Genomic DNA, 19,364 nt, shown 5'->3' with positions numbered 1-19,364 from the left:
GAACACACTGCTGATACAAGCACCAATGTGTATGAGTGTCCAAATCATGCCGAGCGAACGCCACAGCAGGGTGGACGTGCCGTGTAATTCCCTCTATATGAATACATGCATTTTGTCAAGCTCGAGAGAGGCTGGTACGGATTTAGAGCTGTACATTGCGTTACCTGTAAATTATATCCCCTCTGACAATAAAACAGTAGTTGGCAATTAAGGCTCTTGAGGTTAACGTTTTTAATACAGCTCTTTTAATTCTGTAACAAATGGAAGGTCCTAAGTGCTAAATGGTCTTGAACACTACTATCTTATTTTCAATTGTATCAGCCTAATTCAAATTTCTCCAAGTTATTTAGGATTTGTTTCTGGGTACCTTGAGATGATCCATGTCGGTGTCAGGGAGCGATGTTGCTCAGGCCTCCGTGGACGGAGCCGCACAGCATTCATCTCGTGTCCAGCAGTCTCTAAACGACCTCTTCTCTCCTACACTTTCTTCCAAACGGAGGTCTGTCGGAAAAGTTTAAGATACACCACAATTAGCATCTGACCTGCCTCTGTAACTACGAGAGAAAGCCATATTCCCCTACTTTTCATGTGAAAACAAAATGAAACATTAAAACACAATTTCCCAGTTGACTAAAACCACTTACATTTTGCATATTTCATAAACAACTTCTCATCAAGCTAAAATACTATAATGTTGAATTTTATTATAATTAAAACTGGAGTTCTGAATTGCATGGATATGAAGAGCTTAGTCCATTGTAAACAAGTGAAAAGAAAAATTAACAGAGCTAGTTGGTTAGTAAATTAACAGAAAGATTTGGTCCAATACTGTGAAGACTCTTCATGCTCTATTTATAGGACAGACATCAAAAAATGTCAGTATATCCCTCTACCAGTGCAAGTGCTTCCAAAAAAGCAGTGTACAATTCTAAATTAAAGGCACCAAGAACAGCTAAGGACAGCTGCACACTGCAAATGGCAAAGTGGCCAGCTAAAAGAAAACACGTCTTTTTTTTCTTTTACAAATACAGCAATTATATTAAATGTATTATGAATACAGTATAAAAAATGGCTTGGAAAAAGTCTAACTGTTGTCCACATGATTATGATTTTAAAACTGAATAAATCCATCAAGTATAAAAATGTGTCACTCAAATAGTGGATATTTTTCTCACCTCCCTTCTATTTTTGTCAGAGGTATGTATAAAAATTTGCCTAAAATTGTATTTTACCTCTTTTCAAGACTTACCCGAGGCTTTAGCATTGTGGCCGTGGGTTTTCATTGAAAACCGCCATTGTAGCAGGATTTCCTCTTCCTCTTTATAGAGCTTGTTTAGAAATGCTCGTTTCCAAGAAACTGTATAAATCAATACGCCAGTTTAGTGAGAACACAGTGCAAACCGAGGGTTCGAACTGCCTAATCAATTTCACCTGATGGTGTCGGAACAATACAGGGCCTGCGACACTTGCAGGGCAGAGCTGGGAGCTCGTGCAGACCACGCATGGGGAAGTCCAGCCCAGTACCCTACACAATACACACACTTGAAAACTGATGGTTAGGGGTTCCCGTGGTCCTGAGGCTGACATCTGAGCAGCCAGGCTGGGAAGAAAGCACCACGTGACACCCTAGCAGACTGCGAAGGGATGGGTCCAAGTAGCTCACGGCACAGAGCACACAAGTCACAGGCAAGTTGTATTCACCCGATACAGGCACCTAATACAAGATAAATAAGGACTCTGAGACGGTTCTGTGTAAGAAGAATATTTAGTTGCTTTAAGTTACACGGCATATACGCTTTTACATTTCCACTTTTTTAAATAGGAATTTGTTCACTGGGCCCAGATACAGCTGAAGTGTTCAATCCTAAGTAAATTAAATGCTACTGAGTATATTCTTATAAACCTTACAAGTCTTAGGGTACCTCCCTAATGACAAAGTCTCCAATGTCACATCGTTTATGAACAAAGTAAAGGTTTATAAATATTCTGGCATTTTACCACTTTTCCTAGTATTGCTTGGGGGCTAATATGAAATTCAACAGAAGCAGAGGCTCGATGGCCAGCATGAATGTGCTTTATATGTCTTCCCCGATTCCTGGGGATTTTATCAACAAAAACAACATAATAGCGTCTTCTCACTGACCGAAGCACCGCTGTGTTGATCAGATCACGCTGCCTGTCGCAAGAGACCAAAGAACAAGCGTGTGAGGAGGCGGCAGGGGTGCAGCCTGTGAAAGAGGGTAGACAAGGAAGGTGTGATGAGGGACCGGCGGAGCCGACACTGGTTGAACATTACAGGGTGACTTAACCTTGACCTTGAAAACCGGAACAATTTCAGAGGCGAAAAATCACCACCACTCTTACTAGTGATGTTGAAGAAAAAACAAAATTAGCCAGGGTTTTTCACTGACAGGGTTGCAAAGCATTAGGAAAAAAACAGACAACAGAAGCCAAATCAAGTCAACATAAAGCAGGGAATAAAATATAAAAATAAGACATTATTAAACTAGTGGATGTTATTCTAGGTCTCAAAAATTTGCAAAATACCTATATTTAAATTAAAATCTTAGTCCCCTCAAAAAATCCAAAGTGAAAAAGTATCAATTTTAGTAAAGATATCAACATACATATATGCAGATATAGATTATACATATGAATAATGCAAAACAGATTTAGAAAGATGTTAATTTTGGCACTTTTACTTGGATTTTTAAGGAAAGTGACTGCAGATATCTTTGCATACAAATTCTCATTCTGGAGAAACAGGATGCAGAAATAAAAGGTTCAAGCATCTCCCTTCTTAAAAAGAACTTTGAAAAAGGTAACTTTACCCGTTAAACCTCCTGGTTGGCAACTTTATAAATCTGGTTTGATTTCTCTAACTCCACAAGTTTGACAAAGTTATTTTAGTTTCTACCACTGACACCTGGTCATCCAACTTTCAGCCCATGTACCATTTGGCCAGAAGTCCATAAATAATGTTTCCAATGTAGAAATCTTAAAGTTCTAAAGGGATATACTGCTCAGTAGATAAAATCTCCCGGAATGTCTTGCAGCAAAGGTTCCTCAAATTTAAATCGTTTGGAAATGGCCTTTTGCTCCATTTTCTCTTTTTCAGACTGTCTGCATTGTCCTAAAGTATAGGAAGTAACTACAATCAACTCCTCTGTGATGACGGATTCCTCGGTTTCCGGCTTCTGGGTATCTGAATTACTTTCAGGCACAGAATCGCCTTCCTGGAGGGCCTGTGCCTCTTCTAATGCCCCTTTCACCTTGAGAGAAGGTTCCTGAACACTGCTCTGCATTAGCCATGGATGTTTCAGACATTCCTCAGCAGTGGCGCGATCTCTGGATAAAGATACACATTTTACAATTAGGACGAAGTAGTTTAAAGCCTCAACTGTAACTTAGAGCGTAAGGTATTATATTTTGGGACGGATGAACCACGAAGATCTTATTGTGGTTCCTGAATAAAACAAAGTTTTAGCATTTGCATGCAAATGCCGTTCCCCACAATATAGAAAACTAGTATTTTAAGTTATCTCTGAAAAGCCCCTTTGAAGGACCAAGAACAGATGGCAAATATCTGTTATACTGAGGTGCAGTTCACATCTTCTAAAAAACATTTTCATTTTTGCCACTTTTTCTTTCAACAGATGTAAGAAGCCAAAGGTTTCATCTGGTTTTACGTCTACGCTTTCACGTCTTCATTTTGGGGTTTCAGTTGTTAATCTGCGTTTGTTCAGAGCAGATTGCTCAAAAATTGAGAGAGATCAATATTAACGAATACTTACTCAGGTTTCTTAACTAAAAGTGTCTTGATGAAGTCAACAGCTGACTCAGACACAACATCAAATTCTTCCTCAGAATAACTCAAATTCATCTGTGAGATGTTGAGGAACGTTTCTTGTTTATTATCGCCTAAGAAAGGCGATACTCCCGTCAGCATGACATATGCCAACACTCCAATGCTCCTAAATCAGAATGAAAATGCAAGAAAAATTAGTATCACGTTCATTTCTTGAAACTGATTTGATCAATTCATCATAAATAATTCTCACCACATATCCGTTGCCATGCTGATAGGATCATAACTAAGAATTTCAGGAGCTAGTAACAGAAACAAAAGAAAACATTTAGTTTTGTGGAAAAAAAAAATTGCCAAATTTGCTCTTAGAGAGAAAAATTTAAATATCAAACTAAGACATTGTCAAGGTTTGGGCTAAGATGAAATAAGTTCACGTTATAAGTCAAATTAATATGCATTACTGTAAAGTCTAACTAGATGTTTATAATTAACTTGACCATGACCTCCTGGTCTAAAGAAGCTGACCTTCCAGAGCTACATCCAAGGCCTTGTAATCACAAAGAGCCCTTTCTACTCTGACATTTTGAATGATAAAACTGTAATCCCTGGTCACACCTTTAAATTATTTTACTGCTTTGCTCTTCTACAGAAATCTCTCTTTTTCTTTAACCTCATCCAACCACTAATTCTTTTATGCTCCATTTTCCTTCCAGTCTATCCAAAAAGTCATAGTTTACCACTTTTTCTACCAAACCGAGAAGCCACGGTTCATCACGTCAACTGCTCTCTCCTTTTTCTTTCTGCCAGCTCTCAGCCCTGCACCAACCCAGCAGAATGCCCTCTCTGTTTCCCACATCTACGCAACCACACGGCTTGCGATGACTTTCACAGTGTTTATTCTACCAACTTGGAGTTCTTGAAAGGTCCTTACTTGTTAAATATCCTTCCGCCCTCAGATAACCTGGCATCCTCTCCTATTCCTTTTAGAAGCAATCCCTTCAACTTCTCTTAGCCCTCCAGGAAAGGGACCACCAATTTGGTACCTTACTCTTTAAAGCTTTCCGTTTTTTAACTTAATACAAAGGAAGGGGTCTCTGACGGTAGAATTTCAACACAGTGGACGGCAGGCCCCACCACTCATCACGCCACATGCGAGTTCCCCAGTGAAGGTGATGCCTGACCCCAAACGCAAAACACACGCCACTCTCACGAGTACTTACCCACATATTCAGGAGTGCCCATAATCTCGCGGAGCTCTTCGCTGTTCTTCATTACTCTTGAAAGACCAAAATCAACTATCTTAATGTCACCCAGCGGAGAGTCACTTGTCAGCAGAATATTCTGGGGCTACAAAATGACACCCCCCGAATTAATAAACCGTGCTTGCATATGAAGAGCATAAAGAGCGGGTAGCCCATAACGCATACAAATTTTACCTGTGGAACCGAGAGCGAGAAATTTAACAGTAGACAGCCATTTGTCAGACAGCTGTTTTTACAGCATACTTCCTACCTGTAAGGCAGCAGGCCTCGTACCATCTCTTCCCCAGCACGTAACTAGGCATCTACTCCCATCTTAAAAACCAAACCAAACCACTTAATAAAAAAAATCCTCCCCCCATGACCCCGCATCTCTTTCCAGCCAACACGCTCACTCCCTCAAAGCTCAACTTCTTGAGAGCGAGGTCGCCTCAATCCAGCTGCACCAGGATTTGGGCCCTGTACTTGATCTGCTTGCACTCAGGTCACAATATCTTTAATGATCGAAGGCCCACCAAGCCCAGTGGGGGTCCTGCAGGCACTGACAGCGGGACAATGTGGAACTACTGGTCGCCCTTATATTATTCCCTCTTGGATCTGTCCCTCCCTCTACAGCTCCCTCTCCATTTTCATCAGGGTTGTTTTCTTTGCTCTGCTTTAAATAGTGGTGTTGCCCAAGACCTCTTGCTGGCTGGCCCCCTTCTCCCGACACTCTGCGTTCTGTTTCTCAGCAATTTCATCCACTATCAAAGCTTTAGCCGCCACTTACCTGCTGATCACTTCTACCCTAAGCCCTCTCCGGACTCACAGCGCCAATTAAAATCGGGTCTTTTCGCCCGGCAAGGCCATCAATGCGATACACGCCTCGGGCGCCAAACCCACCGCTCTCTCCTGTATTCCCAGCCTCAAGTGCTCAAGTCAGACCCCGGGGATCATCCGAAAGGTCTCTGTGCCCTGCATTTTCCACCGCTTTCACATCTAGTGAAGTCACCAGTCACGCGAATTCTATTTCCTAGATCTCAATATTCCCACTGCATGAAACCTGGGATTTCATTACCCTCCTGTCTCTAGTTTCCCCCACCTTCAACCCATCCCCCACGTACGACAACCTTCCCATACTGCAAGTCTGATCGTGACACTCTCCCTGCGGTCGTCTGGCTGTTCTTCGCCAAGAGACACACTCCAGGGGGTCGGGGCGGGTTGGACGTACACGGCGGTGGTAAGCGCCACCCAGAGGACCAATGAGCTTCGCACTCCTGGAGTCATTTTTGCTCAGCTGAAAATAACTGGGACATCTTTGCATAAAAAGTCAAGCTGATACATTACGGACTAGAATGTAAAATTCATCCGAATTTCAAAAATAAAATATGAGATTTGAAAGAGGCTTATGCGTGCTTCAGAATGGGTTGGCGCTTACTGTCTTTGGCCGTTAAGAGTACTTCCAAGGGTGAACTGAGGACACTGGCACCAATACAGTGTAAGTGCCTCACTAGAGCATCCAGAATGTTCCATGCTCCGGCCCCTCCCTCCCTTTCTAGATGCACCTGCCCCTCTGGACTCACAGCCTCTCTCTGCCTCAGGTCCCTTCAACCAACTCTTTACCTAACCTCTCCCCCTTGATGTCTCAGAGGCGCCCCCGATTCAGCATGCCCAAGTCAGACTCCTGTTTTCCTCCCAAATCGACTCTCCTCGCGTCCCTGCGCGCATCTCGGTGGCTGCTCCTTGCAGCCAGCAGGACGCAACGCCGAGGAGCATCTCCGTCTCTCCTCTTCCCAGCGCCTTCGCCGTCGAGCTGACGTGTCACCACGTCCTAGTGACGTTAAGTCCTAGATGTAAGCATTTCTAGACTTTGTCTGCCCCCCTCTCCCCACGGAACACTACCTTGAGCTACCACCACCTTCTCCCCCGTTGCAGCAGAACGTTGCCCGAGCCGCAGCCAGCAGCGTCTTTCGTCCTCCGTAATCTGATCGGTGACCGCCCTGCCGAAACCCTTCAGTAGCTTCCCTCTGTCCCCACGATAACCTCCCAGCTGCTCACTGCGGTCCGCAAGCCCCGGGCAGGGCGGGCTCGTGCCCGGCTGTCCAGACTGACTCGTCACACACCCGCTCCCCGGGCTCAGGGAAAGTCCGTCTCCCGCCCGGCCACTCCCACCTGTCATGCTCTGGCTCTCGACAGCATCTCTGTCATCGCACCCCCGCCACCCGGGCCGCTCTTCTCTCTTCTGCTCTGCCTGCCGCCAGCTTGGCGAGAAGACCTAGCGCGGCAGGGAAGCGGCAGGGAAGGGCTGCCCTACGACAGAGGATGCCGAGGTACGGGGGGGCCTCTCTTTGAAACGGGTCTTACTGTCGAGCCAGCCATCCGGCCTACTCTTTTCTATTATGAAGATGCTTGTAGGTTTATCTCAGTCTGGATTCAAAAACAGAGGGGAAGAGGCTACAGCTCCGTGGGAACACGAGCCACGGTGCCGTCACCGGGCTCAGGGCCCAGCACCCGGCAGGCCCGCACTTACTCGCCCAGTAAGTGAAAAGAGGGAAGGTGACTAACTACAAAGAAACCCTTAAAGGGTCTCTATTTTGTGTCAGGACAGGTGGTACCGTAACTATGAGTAATGCCAAGCCCCTGCCGTCCTGCGTTCATACTCAGAACAGAAGACAGATGGGCCTGTCGGGCTCAACTAGCTCAGGTGCTGCACTTGACAAAGCACTCAGGCAAGAGATGAACAAGACGGAATGATTCTGCCTTGGAGGGTTCCAGAGGAGGTAGGGGAGCAGCCCTGATGGGGAAAAAGGATTTCACCACTTATTCCTCAAAGTTTTACTGACTGCCTAGTGAGCTGTGACCTGAGGAAATGGCAGAAAACAAGTCCTCCGTTCCTTTGGAGACTTATATTCCAATAGGGTCAAATAAGTACAAATAAATAATACAACCTCAGGTTGTTTTAAGCTCTACAGAGAACTCAGAGTGGGGGAAGGAGCGAGAGAGAGTGCCCGTCGGGTATGTGTGTGTGCGGATGCTATTTCCAGGGCAGTCAGGGAAGGCTTCCCGGAGGCGGCGTATTTGAGGGCAAACCAATGTTGGGAAGGAGCCAGTCATGGCGGAGCCTCTCGGGGTTGGGGGTGGCAGAGGGAAGAACTGCAAGCTGAAGACGAGCACAGAGGTGAGGGGCAGGTGTGAGGCTGGAAGGAAATGGGGTTGGGGGACAGGACTCGCAGGGCTTTGTGGGCCATTCAGGAGTGCCTGGCAGAAGGCGGAGCAAAGGGAGGGACCGAGGACGTTCCAGGGAAAGACAAGAGCGCAGGCCAAAGTACACAGGGGAGCCAGCGCACAGCACGACATGCGAGGGACTGTCAAATACAACCACGTGCTGGAAACAGCCTTCTGAAAAATGTGCCTTTAGCCTGTTTTTAAAAGTCTCTAGAGGGAGAGAGACAGAGTGAGGAAGATATGATGAAGCGTGGAATGAAAGGAAAGAAATTTTACACGTAACAGAGGCAAAATCCACAGGCCATCGTGACTGATGACGTGTAGGAGCAGGAAGAGGGACATACTGTCACTCGCTGACTGATACACTGGGTCCGCAGAGGGGAGCATCCTTCAGTTTTCTCAGGACCAGCCAGGACAGTTGGAAATTCAGCCTGGAGAGCGAGCGAGGCCGAGGACATGGCTTTGGGGGCCTACGGCACACAGGAAGGACTAAAAGCATGGAACTAAACGAGAGGAAGAGTGTACAGCAAGAAGAGAAGTGGGCCGAGAGGAAGGATGGCTGATAACTACGTTTCGGGGTAAACACCAAGAGTCAGGAGAGAGAGGGAAACACGGGTCTGAGCGCGAGAACCCAGGTGTAACATTAGAGCAGGAAAGTCAGGAGAACAGCGCCATCAGATGGGACAAGGGGAAGAATGAGGACCATGAAAGAACTCAGAGAAAGTCATTTTTAGTAAAATGGAGGGAGAAAAAACTAGCTTACAATAGGCTGAAAAACAAATGGAAAGGCTAGGAGATCTAGTACAGGTTGTTTTGGCTTAAGTGTCTTCTGATACCCTTGAAGCCAGTGCTGTCCTACAGAAAGGTAATTTAAAAGTTCCTAGTAGCCATATTACAAAAAGTAAAATGGAACAGGTGAAATTAAATGTATTTCTTTAACTCAATATATCTAAAAGGTTATACCTTCCACATGTAATTAATAGGGAGAATTACTGAGATAGTTTACTTTTTTTCCATACTAAGTCCTTGAGCTCTGGTGTGGATTTCACACTCTTGAGCACAGCCTCGTTCAGACGAGCCACGTTCCAAGTGCTCTAAAGCACAGTTTTGGCTACAGTAAAAACTTAAAACTGAATGCAAAACCGAAACAACGAATTGCTGTCACTGTAGAAGTTTCCACGGCGGACGTGTGCTAGATGGTTATAAATACCCAAACCACATAAAGCACCCCCCGATCCAAGATTGAGAAGCTCAACTGATCAGTGTTAGAATCACTCTCTCTTCTCAATGACAAAGTAACTATAGAGGTTCTGGTAACATAAACTTGCTTATAAAGCCAACATTCTCTTTTTTACTTAGCTTCTAGCTATTTCTTCAGGAAAAAAAATCCTATGCAACATCACGATTATGAGGCCCCAGACTTCTCAAGGCAATTTTAGTTGTATTACATTAATGATATACAACAGTACAATCAAACATCATTATTCAGGCAAATTAGATGAGAGGAGTCTGGCTCTGAATAGACATTCATCACCGCACATGTTTTGCCTTTCCCAGTACATCAGAAACGCCAAGAGAAATACTGCTAATCACCAGATCTTCTTAAGGTTCATTTGTGATTAACAAGACGTGCTCATTCTGGGAATGTTTTTAAATACCATTTGTTCCTTTAAAATAGATTAAACATCTTTCCCTTACATTTTGTTTACTCTTTACATTCCATGGGAAATGCTTTTTAGTTATTATGCAAAAGCTAGTTGGTTTGGTGGTAATGTAGTAAATTCTATAGTAGTGTGACCAAATTATTAAAATGTTACCTTAGTATTTGAAATCAAGGCTTAGTCACAGCATCCATAATCTGCCAAAGTGAGAGACATTAAACCCTTGAAAGAGAGATTGCTAGAAAAAACACACGTCTCATAAAATCACAGCTTTCTGCAACTTCACAGTTAACGTTTATTCTGTCCTCTCGTCCAACTGTGCCCTGGTTTGACCACAGGTACGTTTTTAAAGTAGACCTTACTCCTCTAAATAAAATAAGACTATAATCTCCATCAGTTTCTGAAAATATGTGCTAAAAACAAAGATAAGTACCTTTCAATTTACAGCTTAGTTAGACCTCCTTTCTATGGAATCCAGTTCGTGACAGAGGCTGCGGCTCACAATACTTAATTCTATTTAAGATGCATGCATCCCAAGTGGTAAGAGAGAAAAAAACAAGGTCCACAGAGAGGTAATGAGAGTGGAATAAACGGGAAACATACAAACTGTTCCCAGATAGACAACTGGGAGTAGAGGAGTGCTCCTAAAATCTTATATCTCAGCTTCTTGGGCGAGTCCTTTTATTTATCTGGGTATCTTCACTTCTGTACATAATCTATTTACCATTTACTGAGCAATCACCATCGGATGAGATCATTGTAGACTTGAGGCTAATCTGCTCAATAAGGCTTAAGGTACCATGGACAGCATTTTAAGGAACATTTTTATCAGCCCACGGAAGTTCAAGTAAATCGACTTTTTATGCACTAAAACCCAGGTCAGAGTATAGAAAGAGGTTAATAATCCTGTCTAAATAAATTTGGGAAACTGTTTAGAAATGTTACGTGTGACCCCTCTTTCAAGGAAAACATTGACGCTTAAACTATCAGTGATCAATTTGATCTCAGATGGGAAAGTTCCAGCTTCTAATTCCTAGTCTGCCCCTCTACTTCCCATTATACATATCACAGGGTGGACGGGTTTAACGACTGAATACCTAGTACAGAACTGTTGGAAGATCTGACCAGTACAAGACCATCTGAACACACACAGCCTTGGATTTTAAGACTGGCCAGCACACCCCCGGCTAGCTCACCACATTACTGAGATGGTTGTGAGACGTGAGCCTGTCCTGACTCTGGCAGAGCTGCTGCTACTGAGACTTGTCAGTCGTGCCATGATTTACGTGCGAAGGAATGGGCTCTCCCGTCATCACACACACTTCAGTGTCTTCAATTTTCGTAGACGCATAAACACCCCAACATCTGCACCTGCTACTCCTCAAAGGACTTCACACGTTCAGGTGGAGATACAGGCCTGCCCCGTTTTGCGGCACTTTGTTTTACTGCATTTCGCAGCTATTTTGTTTTTTTACGGGTTGAAGGTTTGAGGCACCGCTGCGTCGAGCAAGCCTCAGCGCCATTTTTCAAACAGCGTTTGCTCACTTTGTGTCTCTGTGTCACATTTGGGTAATCCTCACGGCATTTCAGACTTTTTCATTATATTTGCTGTGCTGATCTGTGATCAGTGAACTTGGCACTGGGAAAGATCGCGCGACTCGCTTTATTGCAATATTCACTCTACTGTGGTGTCCGGAAGCAGACCTGCCACATCTCCAAGGCCTGCCTGCATCTGGCTGAGAGTCTTCAGCGAATCAGTCTTCTGGCAAACTGACCTTTTGGAGTCTGAGTGGACTGAGTAGTGTATTTCCCGTTCTGTCAATGACCACTTTTCAAAGAGGCAACTATAATAGTTATTCTAACTAACTTCTGTCTCTGGGACGAGAATTGCCCATTTTCCCCATAATGGGGAATAAATGCTCTACTGACTCAAAGTTCCCATATATACTGGGGTTATCACTTTTCACAGAATTAACACGTAAGAAAACACATTTAGCTCTATAGCTTCGTCTTTCAAGCTCTGATAGAGACCAAGGGTCAGCATCATAAACAAATCGTCCCTGGGCAGACGGTTGTTAAAAGATGCAGGACAGTAGACTCTCTTTGTCCAGACTCACGGGGGACGTGGAAGTCAACTTGGAAATGACCTTTTGATAGAAATCATTCCCGTCTGTACTGCTGCCCTTCCAACCCCATCTCCAACCTCTCCCCTCCAGAGTTCACTGAGGAACAAGTCTGACTGCATGTGTGCAGAGTGTGAGGGCAGAAGACAGGCCGAGAACCTTCCAGGCCACCGTGTCCTCTAGCTCTTCTGGGTCTAGGAAACATGGAAAGTCCTGTTTCCAACATCAAAGGCCCATCATCAAAGCCTCTATTAAAGCTGGAAAGAATTCTACACCGAGTGCACTGGGGAGAAAGGATACGATTTATACTGAGTGTACTAGGGGGACAGGGATATAATTTCACTGTGTAAATACACAGTTGAACCTGGTATTCAAGAACTTAATATTCACCCTTGACTGCTTTCAAGTCGTATCAAAGATGCATGACACATGGTGTTGGCAACCTGTCTGACTCGCTACCTGATAAGCTCCTTTTCTGAATAATGTCGTAGGTGGAGCTGTCATAAATTGAAAGCTCATTTCCTATAGCTGCAATATTATTTAAATTGGTGTTCTGTTCCTGGAGGTCGTTTTTACATCATAAAACTAGCAAAACGTCATAGAAATAAATGTATGATTTTACAAAGTTAAGTGTGTAAAACCAAACATGAGAGAAGGCTTAGCACAGACGTTACTTTGGGGACGTTTTCCTCATGGCTGGTACTAACTGAGGCTTCTTAAAGTCTGAGTCCACTGAAGTCTGGACTGCGGAGACCCTCTCTCTTCCTGGCAAGTGTTCCTGAGCGAAGCACGGTGGCGGTGTCCCGCACCCAGGATCTTTGAATTTCTAATACATACGACGCACTAAAGGGAAAAAACAAAGCCCCAGCTCCCTTGTGCACGGCCTGAGGGTTTCACCTAGGTGATCTCTGAGGCCACTGCAGCATCAGCCTCCTGGGACTACTCGTGGGTGCACACACGTCCACACCTGCCTTCAAAAAATGGCACTGTCACTCCCATTCCCTACTGTGCTGTAACCGCCCACTTTAGACACTCTACTAAGAAATCAGTGTCCCGGAGAAAAAACGAACTGTTAACAAAATGAAATATTGGCATCTTTCAGAAAAGAACAAGAAGGTTTCCAAATAATTCCCTTTCCCCTGTATTTTTCTGTAGGAAACTAGCATTTAAAGGAGGACCTATTACCTTTCCACCTAATTTCAAATGGAATTTGATCAAGTTTACTCACGGAGTCACTTCCTGGTTATACACTGCACACTCCTCCTTGAGAGTGTTCCTTCGTGTAACAGAGATTCAACACTGCCGTGTATACGGCACGGTACGTGTACAGCACGGTACGTGTACAGCACAGTACGTGTACAGCACGGTATGTGTACAGCACGGTACGTGTACAGCACAGTACGTGTACAGCACGGTATGTGTACAGCACGGTACGTGCACAGTATGGTGTGTATGAGGTGTCATCGAGTGTGCCACCCAGCAGCAGCTGTCTGAGCAGCACCTGCATCTGCAGGACTGGCATCGCCCGGCCCTGCCCTGAATGTGAAGCTTGCTGGGGCCCAGCAATTTGTTTCAACAAGGCTTTCAGGTGACCCTGACCTGGGTCAAAGCTGGAGAGCCACTGCTGAAAGTGTCTGCTTTCTCCTGGAAGCATACGACAGCAGGGGTCAGGGTGGATGGGCAGGTGAGTGAGACGAGGCTGCAGAAGTTCAGGAGAGGAAAGAGGTTTGGGGCCCGGGGGTTCGGCCCTGTCAGGTTACCCTCCTTCCTCACCCCCTCTCCTCTGGCTGACAAGGCGGATGAGGCGCCCGAGTCCCTGGGGTGTGTTCTGTGCTAGAGGACTGTCTCACTTCCACAAAGCCCCACCTGGACTTGATAGGGAAGCAACCATGGGAAAACCAACAGGGGTCTTAGACGCTTCTCTCCTCAGCTGCCTGAAGGAATATGCTCTGAATACCTGCGGTGGACATTTCCTGTTTGTCCCCTGAGCGCCCGTTCTCTACTCTCTGAGAAACGGAACTGGTCTGAGAACCCATCCCTCCTTCCCCACTCTCAGTCCACATCGAAGCTGGGCTGGGAGCAGGGCTGGACCCCTCTAGGTGGGTGCCTATGACACCAATGGCGCTGGCCTGGCCGTCAAAGCCCTGCACCCTGGACCAGTGCACCAGTTCTTTCTGGGTTGATCTAAGCTGGTTTGAGTGGGTCTCAGGGCTTCTGAACGAGCCAGTGACCTGAGAGCAGCTCTTTCCTGCTGAGTCTCAGGGCAGTTGTGAGGCTAAAGAACAGTTGCATCTAACTCACCACCATTTTATTGCCATTAGGAGGAGGTAGAGCTGAGAACTGAAGAGAAATCAAGTGCTGGCAACATCTGGATGAATGAAGAGTGCTGTAACTGCAGCCAGAATTACCCTGGACTTTTTAGCCAATGAAAGTTCCTCTTTCGATTACCCTGCTTTCAGCTGGCGTCCGCATCACGTGAAAGGAAGGTGACTGATACCACCCTTTGTATTTTCTCTCTTCCTTCCTCCCCTTCCTTCTTTGACGATTTCAAATTAAAAATCTACCTGCCTCTGATTGCTTTCATTCCCTAATTTATTTTATTTATTGCTGCCTGCCTAATTTTCCACAACACTGCTTTTCAAATATTTCTGCTCAAAAATCACCTATCACTCCGTGACATGTGAACTCCGGGAATCTGGCCTTTTCTCAACTTTCGATATCTCCTATGTCATCTTTCAATTACAGAGGAACTTTTCCATTTATTTTTGTCCAAACACATCGCAAGTATTCCTAACTCTTTTGAGTTAACTTTCTCCTATTCTTCTCTACCTACCTAAATCCTAACTTTTTGGAAAGGTCTAGCTTAAGCCCTGTCTCCGCCAGGAAACCTTCACCTACCCCAGCAATACCCTCGAAGCTTCATTTCCGGGGCAACGTATTATTATTTATCTTTCTATGTATGCACATGTGCATTCTCTCCCTGATAAAACTGGCTAGAGGATACAAGTTATGACTCAATTCTTATATCCTTGTTACCTAATAAAACACACAAACCCGACAAATATTGGAGGAAACCACTGTGAGATATCTCGCATCTAAAGTGTCATTCTCCAGCAACCTCAAAACTGTGAAGTAATTCAGCTCTTACCTTCAAATCAAGATGAACTACATCATGAGCGTGTAAAAAGCGAACACCTTCTAAAATCTGCCTCATGAGTCTCTGAACATCTTTTTCCTTAAAGGCTTCTTCTCTGTCTGCAACACACTGGTCAAAGATTTCACCCCCAGCAGCACTAGAGAAGATGAGAAGCACATTTTCAATAGAAAGGAAGAGGACTCATTAAAAATAGCCTTTTTGTTCTTAATATTTAGACACAGTAGGTATCGTTATTTACATAGACTATAATTTGAATGTGTGTAAACTTTCGTCCATCTACTTGCTGAAATCCAATATTTTTTAAGTAAAAATTTAAGCTCAGATTAGCATTTCCAAAGCTAAATAAAAACATCAGCTTCAGAACTTCAAGAACTAAAACCTTAGTAGTAAAATATATTAACACATTTTCAAGTAAAAAAATTCTCAAGGATTTTTAGTTACAGAATACATAGAAACATTGTTTTTGTAAAAAAATGCAAATAATGCAAATAAAGCAAATGCCCTCCATTGAAGACCCTTCCCCCAGTCCAGAGCTACATTTAGAAGCTCTGTTATCACTCAGGTGTACTCCATCCTTCCAGATTTTTAAAATATATTTAAATACATACAAAAATATTAGTTTTCTGGATTTTTAGACACGTAAATGGCAACATTCTAACTGATACTGTTCTATTACTTTAAAAAATTACTTAAACATGCCTTAAGAGTCTTTTCCATGATGGTTTTATATCTATCTCATAATTTTTATCTTTTATTTTTAAAATTTTTTGGCTGACTTGGATCTTCATTGCTGCAGGCAGGCTTTCTCTAGTTGCGGCAAGCGGGGGCTATTCTTTGTCGCGGTGGCTTCTCTTGTCACGGAGCATGGGCTCTAGGCGCATGGGCTTCAGTAGTTGCAGCACGTGGGCTCAGTAGTTGCGGCACGCGGGGCCCTAGAAGGCGCGGGCTTTAGTAGTTGCAGCGCATGGGCTTAGTAGCTGTGGCTTGCGGGCTTAGTTGCTCTGGGGCATGTGGGATCTTCCCAGACCAGGGATCCAACCCATGTCCCCTGCACTGGCAGGTGGATTCTTAACCACTGCGCCACCAGAGAAGTCCTGCCTCAGAATTTTAAATTCCTGCAACCTTGTGAATAGAAAAACCATAGTTTATTTAGCCGTTCCCCTCTGAAGGACATTTAGGTTTTGTTTTTTTTTTTCCTAATTATTCATGATTATAAACAATGTTGTGACGAGCAGGTGTGTGAAGGTTCCTGTCAGCTCCTGTGTCAGTACGTAGTCTTCAATGTAGATACTGGAATGAAACTGCTGGTGTGAAAGGAACGTGCTTTTGAAATTTCAGTAGATATGACCTAGGCTCACCAAAAGAGCAGTACGGACTTAAACTTTCTTCCACCCTCTGGCCAAAGCACCTCAATTTTTTTTTTTTCCTCTGAATAATTTTGCCAATAAAAGAAACAAATCATTTACAATTTTTCTTTCCCTTCAGCAGAAATTCCATATTTTAACAATTTGTTCTTACCATAAACGACAGCTCATGTCCTATCTCAAATTTTCCTTTATGTGTTTAAAAAAAAAAAAAAAAAAGAAAAAGAAAAGACTGGATTGCTTCCATGAAGTTGTTATAAAAATTAATGTGAAATATGCAACTCCAAACAGCCATGCTACTGTCAAACAAAAGCTACTCGTTCGTTTCCTTTTCACAAGATAATTTAGTTCTTTCCTTCCAGCCTTCTTTCCTTCCTTTTTTTTTGTTAGGGCAATCTATTTTCCAAATTCTGTCTATAAAAGGAAACAAAAATTTTCACCAAAGTCAGCTAAGAACCTATTTAAGTTTAGCTGAAAAGCTGTAGGTGGTGAGAGTGAAAGAAACTAACTTGCTGGCTGATTCAGATTTTCATTCGGTTAAACCTATACAACTGACAACTATATTTCATTACAGTATGAGAAAACCATACATGAAAGCATCAAAACAATTTTTATGTAACTGACTGTAAAATGGCCATCACATATTCAGGCAAAGCTAAAGTGATGCATAACTCATAAGAAAGGAAAGTGCGAGCATTTACAACAAAACCAAAGAGCACATTAGTGACAGCCTGGCAGTACCGCACACCGTGAGCGGGCAGTTAGGAAGAAAGAGCTGAGTCCACTCGGTCGCAGCAGCCCAAGATGCACCAGGATGCGACGTGCGGTCCACGGAGTCCCCAAACATAAAGGCTACGCTCAGAACTGCCTATTTTCCTCAGTTGAGACAGACAAATGCATTTTGGGTGCAAAAAGTTCGCCCGTCTCAGTTTACTGTCCTTCTGGGCCTCTCAGCTCAACACTACCACCCATGATAAAATCCAACGGTGGTCAATTTACACAAGTACAAGGATTTCTTCACCTACAATTTAAGAACAACTTATTATTAGTCCTTTCCACTATGATGTTTACCCATTCTCGCTTTAACAAAAGGGTTTTCCTCTCTGTTTTCCCAAGAATTTAAGCAGGTCACATAAGCACAAAATGTGAAGCGCAAAACTAGTTTTCTAAAAATTTTCAAGGATGTACTTCAAATGCAGCCTATTGTAATAAAAAAACTGTAAAAGCCAGCCTTGAGCGATCAGTAAGACTTCACATACCCTCTCCGTACAACGTACGACCATCATGTCATCTCACCCTACTTACATTTAAGCCTGACCCATTTAACTAACTGTCATATTAACTAAGGGAATCAAGTAAAATTTTTACTAAGGAACAACTTGAGATGTTAAAAGCATCTGTCAAGTATGGTAACAGAAAACACGAGAATATTAACAACTACTTCGCACAAAGCACCTTCCTTCACACAGAAGCTTGTGTGTGAAGGAAGGTGCTTCACACCTTTGTGTGTGTGCTCGAGTGGCACGGTTTGCTATGTCTCCCTTTCTCTATGGCAAGACTTCCACAGCTTTATTACAGGACACTTTACTCCAGCAGTGCTTATTTGCCACTTCAAAATTACAAAGAAATGAATTCATTTAACTTTTTACCCAAATATCTTTTACAAAACAATTAACTCAAGGGCTTTACAAAACAATTAACTCAAGGGCTTTTCAAAAAATTTTACACCAAAACGATTTTTACATAAAATATTAAGAACGGTGAATTTCAATTTTCTAGTTAGTGGTGCTCAGAAAGTTGTAAGTATCTCTTTGTGAACATTACTCAGAGCCATAGAAATGATGTTTAGAAGCGAAGTGTAACTTAGCTTCTAAAGCTGGATCACAGCTTCCAACCTTAGGCACCAAACACTCCTTTTTCTACCTAAACCAGCATTTCCATTTCTATCCCATGCAGAGGCCCAGTTTGGATCTCTACTCCCTCACTATTCAAATTCAACACATATCAATCAAATATGTTAGAGGCCCTGTGCTATGTGCTAGGGCAAGAAAGATAAATTATAAGTTTTAGTTGGGAAGAGAAAGACGAAAGATAATTTTAGGAATATGTATGCGTAAATACACATGAGTGTGAAGTTATATATCAAGTGATTTGATAACTTAGCAAATGAGCAATTAATTGGAAGGAAAGAGAAAAATGATTTGAGAAAGATGACACTCATTCTGAGCCTTCAGGAATGAACAGGAATCCACTGGATGGAATGGCAGGAGTGCATCCAGGCACAGTGGACATACGTACAAGGGCCTGTGGGTGTGACAAGTAACTGGTACACTCACAGAAGGATAAGCGGCTGCGACCCCTTTCACCCAAATGGGAAAAGGAGCCAAGTGTATGAACCAACTATTTTCAGACATTAAGAACAACAGGCCGTTAGGACCATTATCCCTGAGGTGGAGGCACAAGCAAGCTGAGCCCTACGCTCTGTCTTTCTACTTGGAGGTAATTCACGGCATGTGGTACAGGGCTGGGGAGGATCCCAAGCAGAACAGCAGCCTGGCTAAATTGAGGAGGTGGGAAGGGAGTTTGACAAGGCTAAGGCAGCTGGGCTTTGTACAGGCAGAGGACCAGGGAGGAGGGTTCTACACAGAGGGAGACCTGCAGACATCTGCTTAGTTGTATCCCAGAGTCTTAGACAAGGTACTTAGACGCACATTCACTGGATAAAACTGTGAGATCAGGCAAAGAACTACCAGGAAATCATAAGCTGCACAAGCCCTAGCATTCACCA

General features: G+C 43.7%; 1 protein-coding gene across 1 annotated transcript in view; it reads right to left on the bottom strand.

Moving 5' to 3' along the window:
• Positions 1-1,746: 1,746 nt before the first annotated feature.
• The window catches only part of STK17A (serine/threonine kinase 17a), a 35,476-nt gene continuing 17,858 nt past the window's right edge, over positions 1,747-19,364 (bottom strand). Inside the window, exons 3-7 of the mRNA XM_059074686.2 lie at positions 15,204-15,348; positions 5,029-5,155; positions 4,062-4,110; positions 3,795-3,974; positions 1,747-3,348 (exon numbers count right to left, since the gene is read on the bottom strand). Of these exons, the coding sequence (XP_058930669.1) occupies positions 3,024-3,348; positions 3,795-3,974; positions 4,062-4,110; positions 5,029-5,155; positions 15,204-15,348 (826 nt within the window). The 3' untranslated portion in view covers positions 1,747-3,023. The remainder of the gene's footprint in view (positions 3,349-3,794; positions 3,975-4,061; positions 4,111-5,028; positions 5,156-15,203; positions 15,349-19,364) is intronic.

The sequence above is a fragment of the Kogia breviceps genome, chromosome 9, assembly GCF_026419965.1.
Source record: "Kogia breviceps isolate mKogBre1 chromosome 9, mKogBre1 haplotype 1, whole genome shotgun sequence".
NCBI classification, from domain to species: domain Eukaryota; kingdom Metazoa; phylum Chordata; class Mammalia; order Artiodactyla; family Physeteridae; genus Kogia; species Kogia breviceps.
The sequence above is the reverse complement of the archived record's forward strand: the minus strand, read 5'-3'. Positions and strand labels throughout refer to the sequence as shown.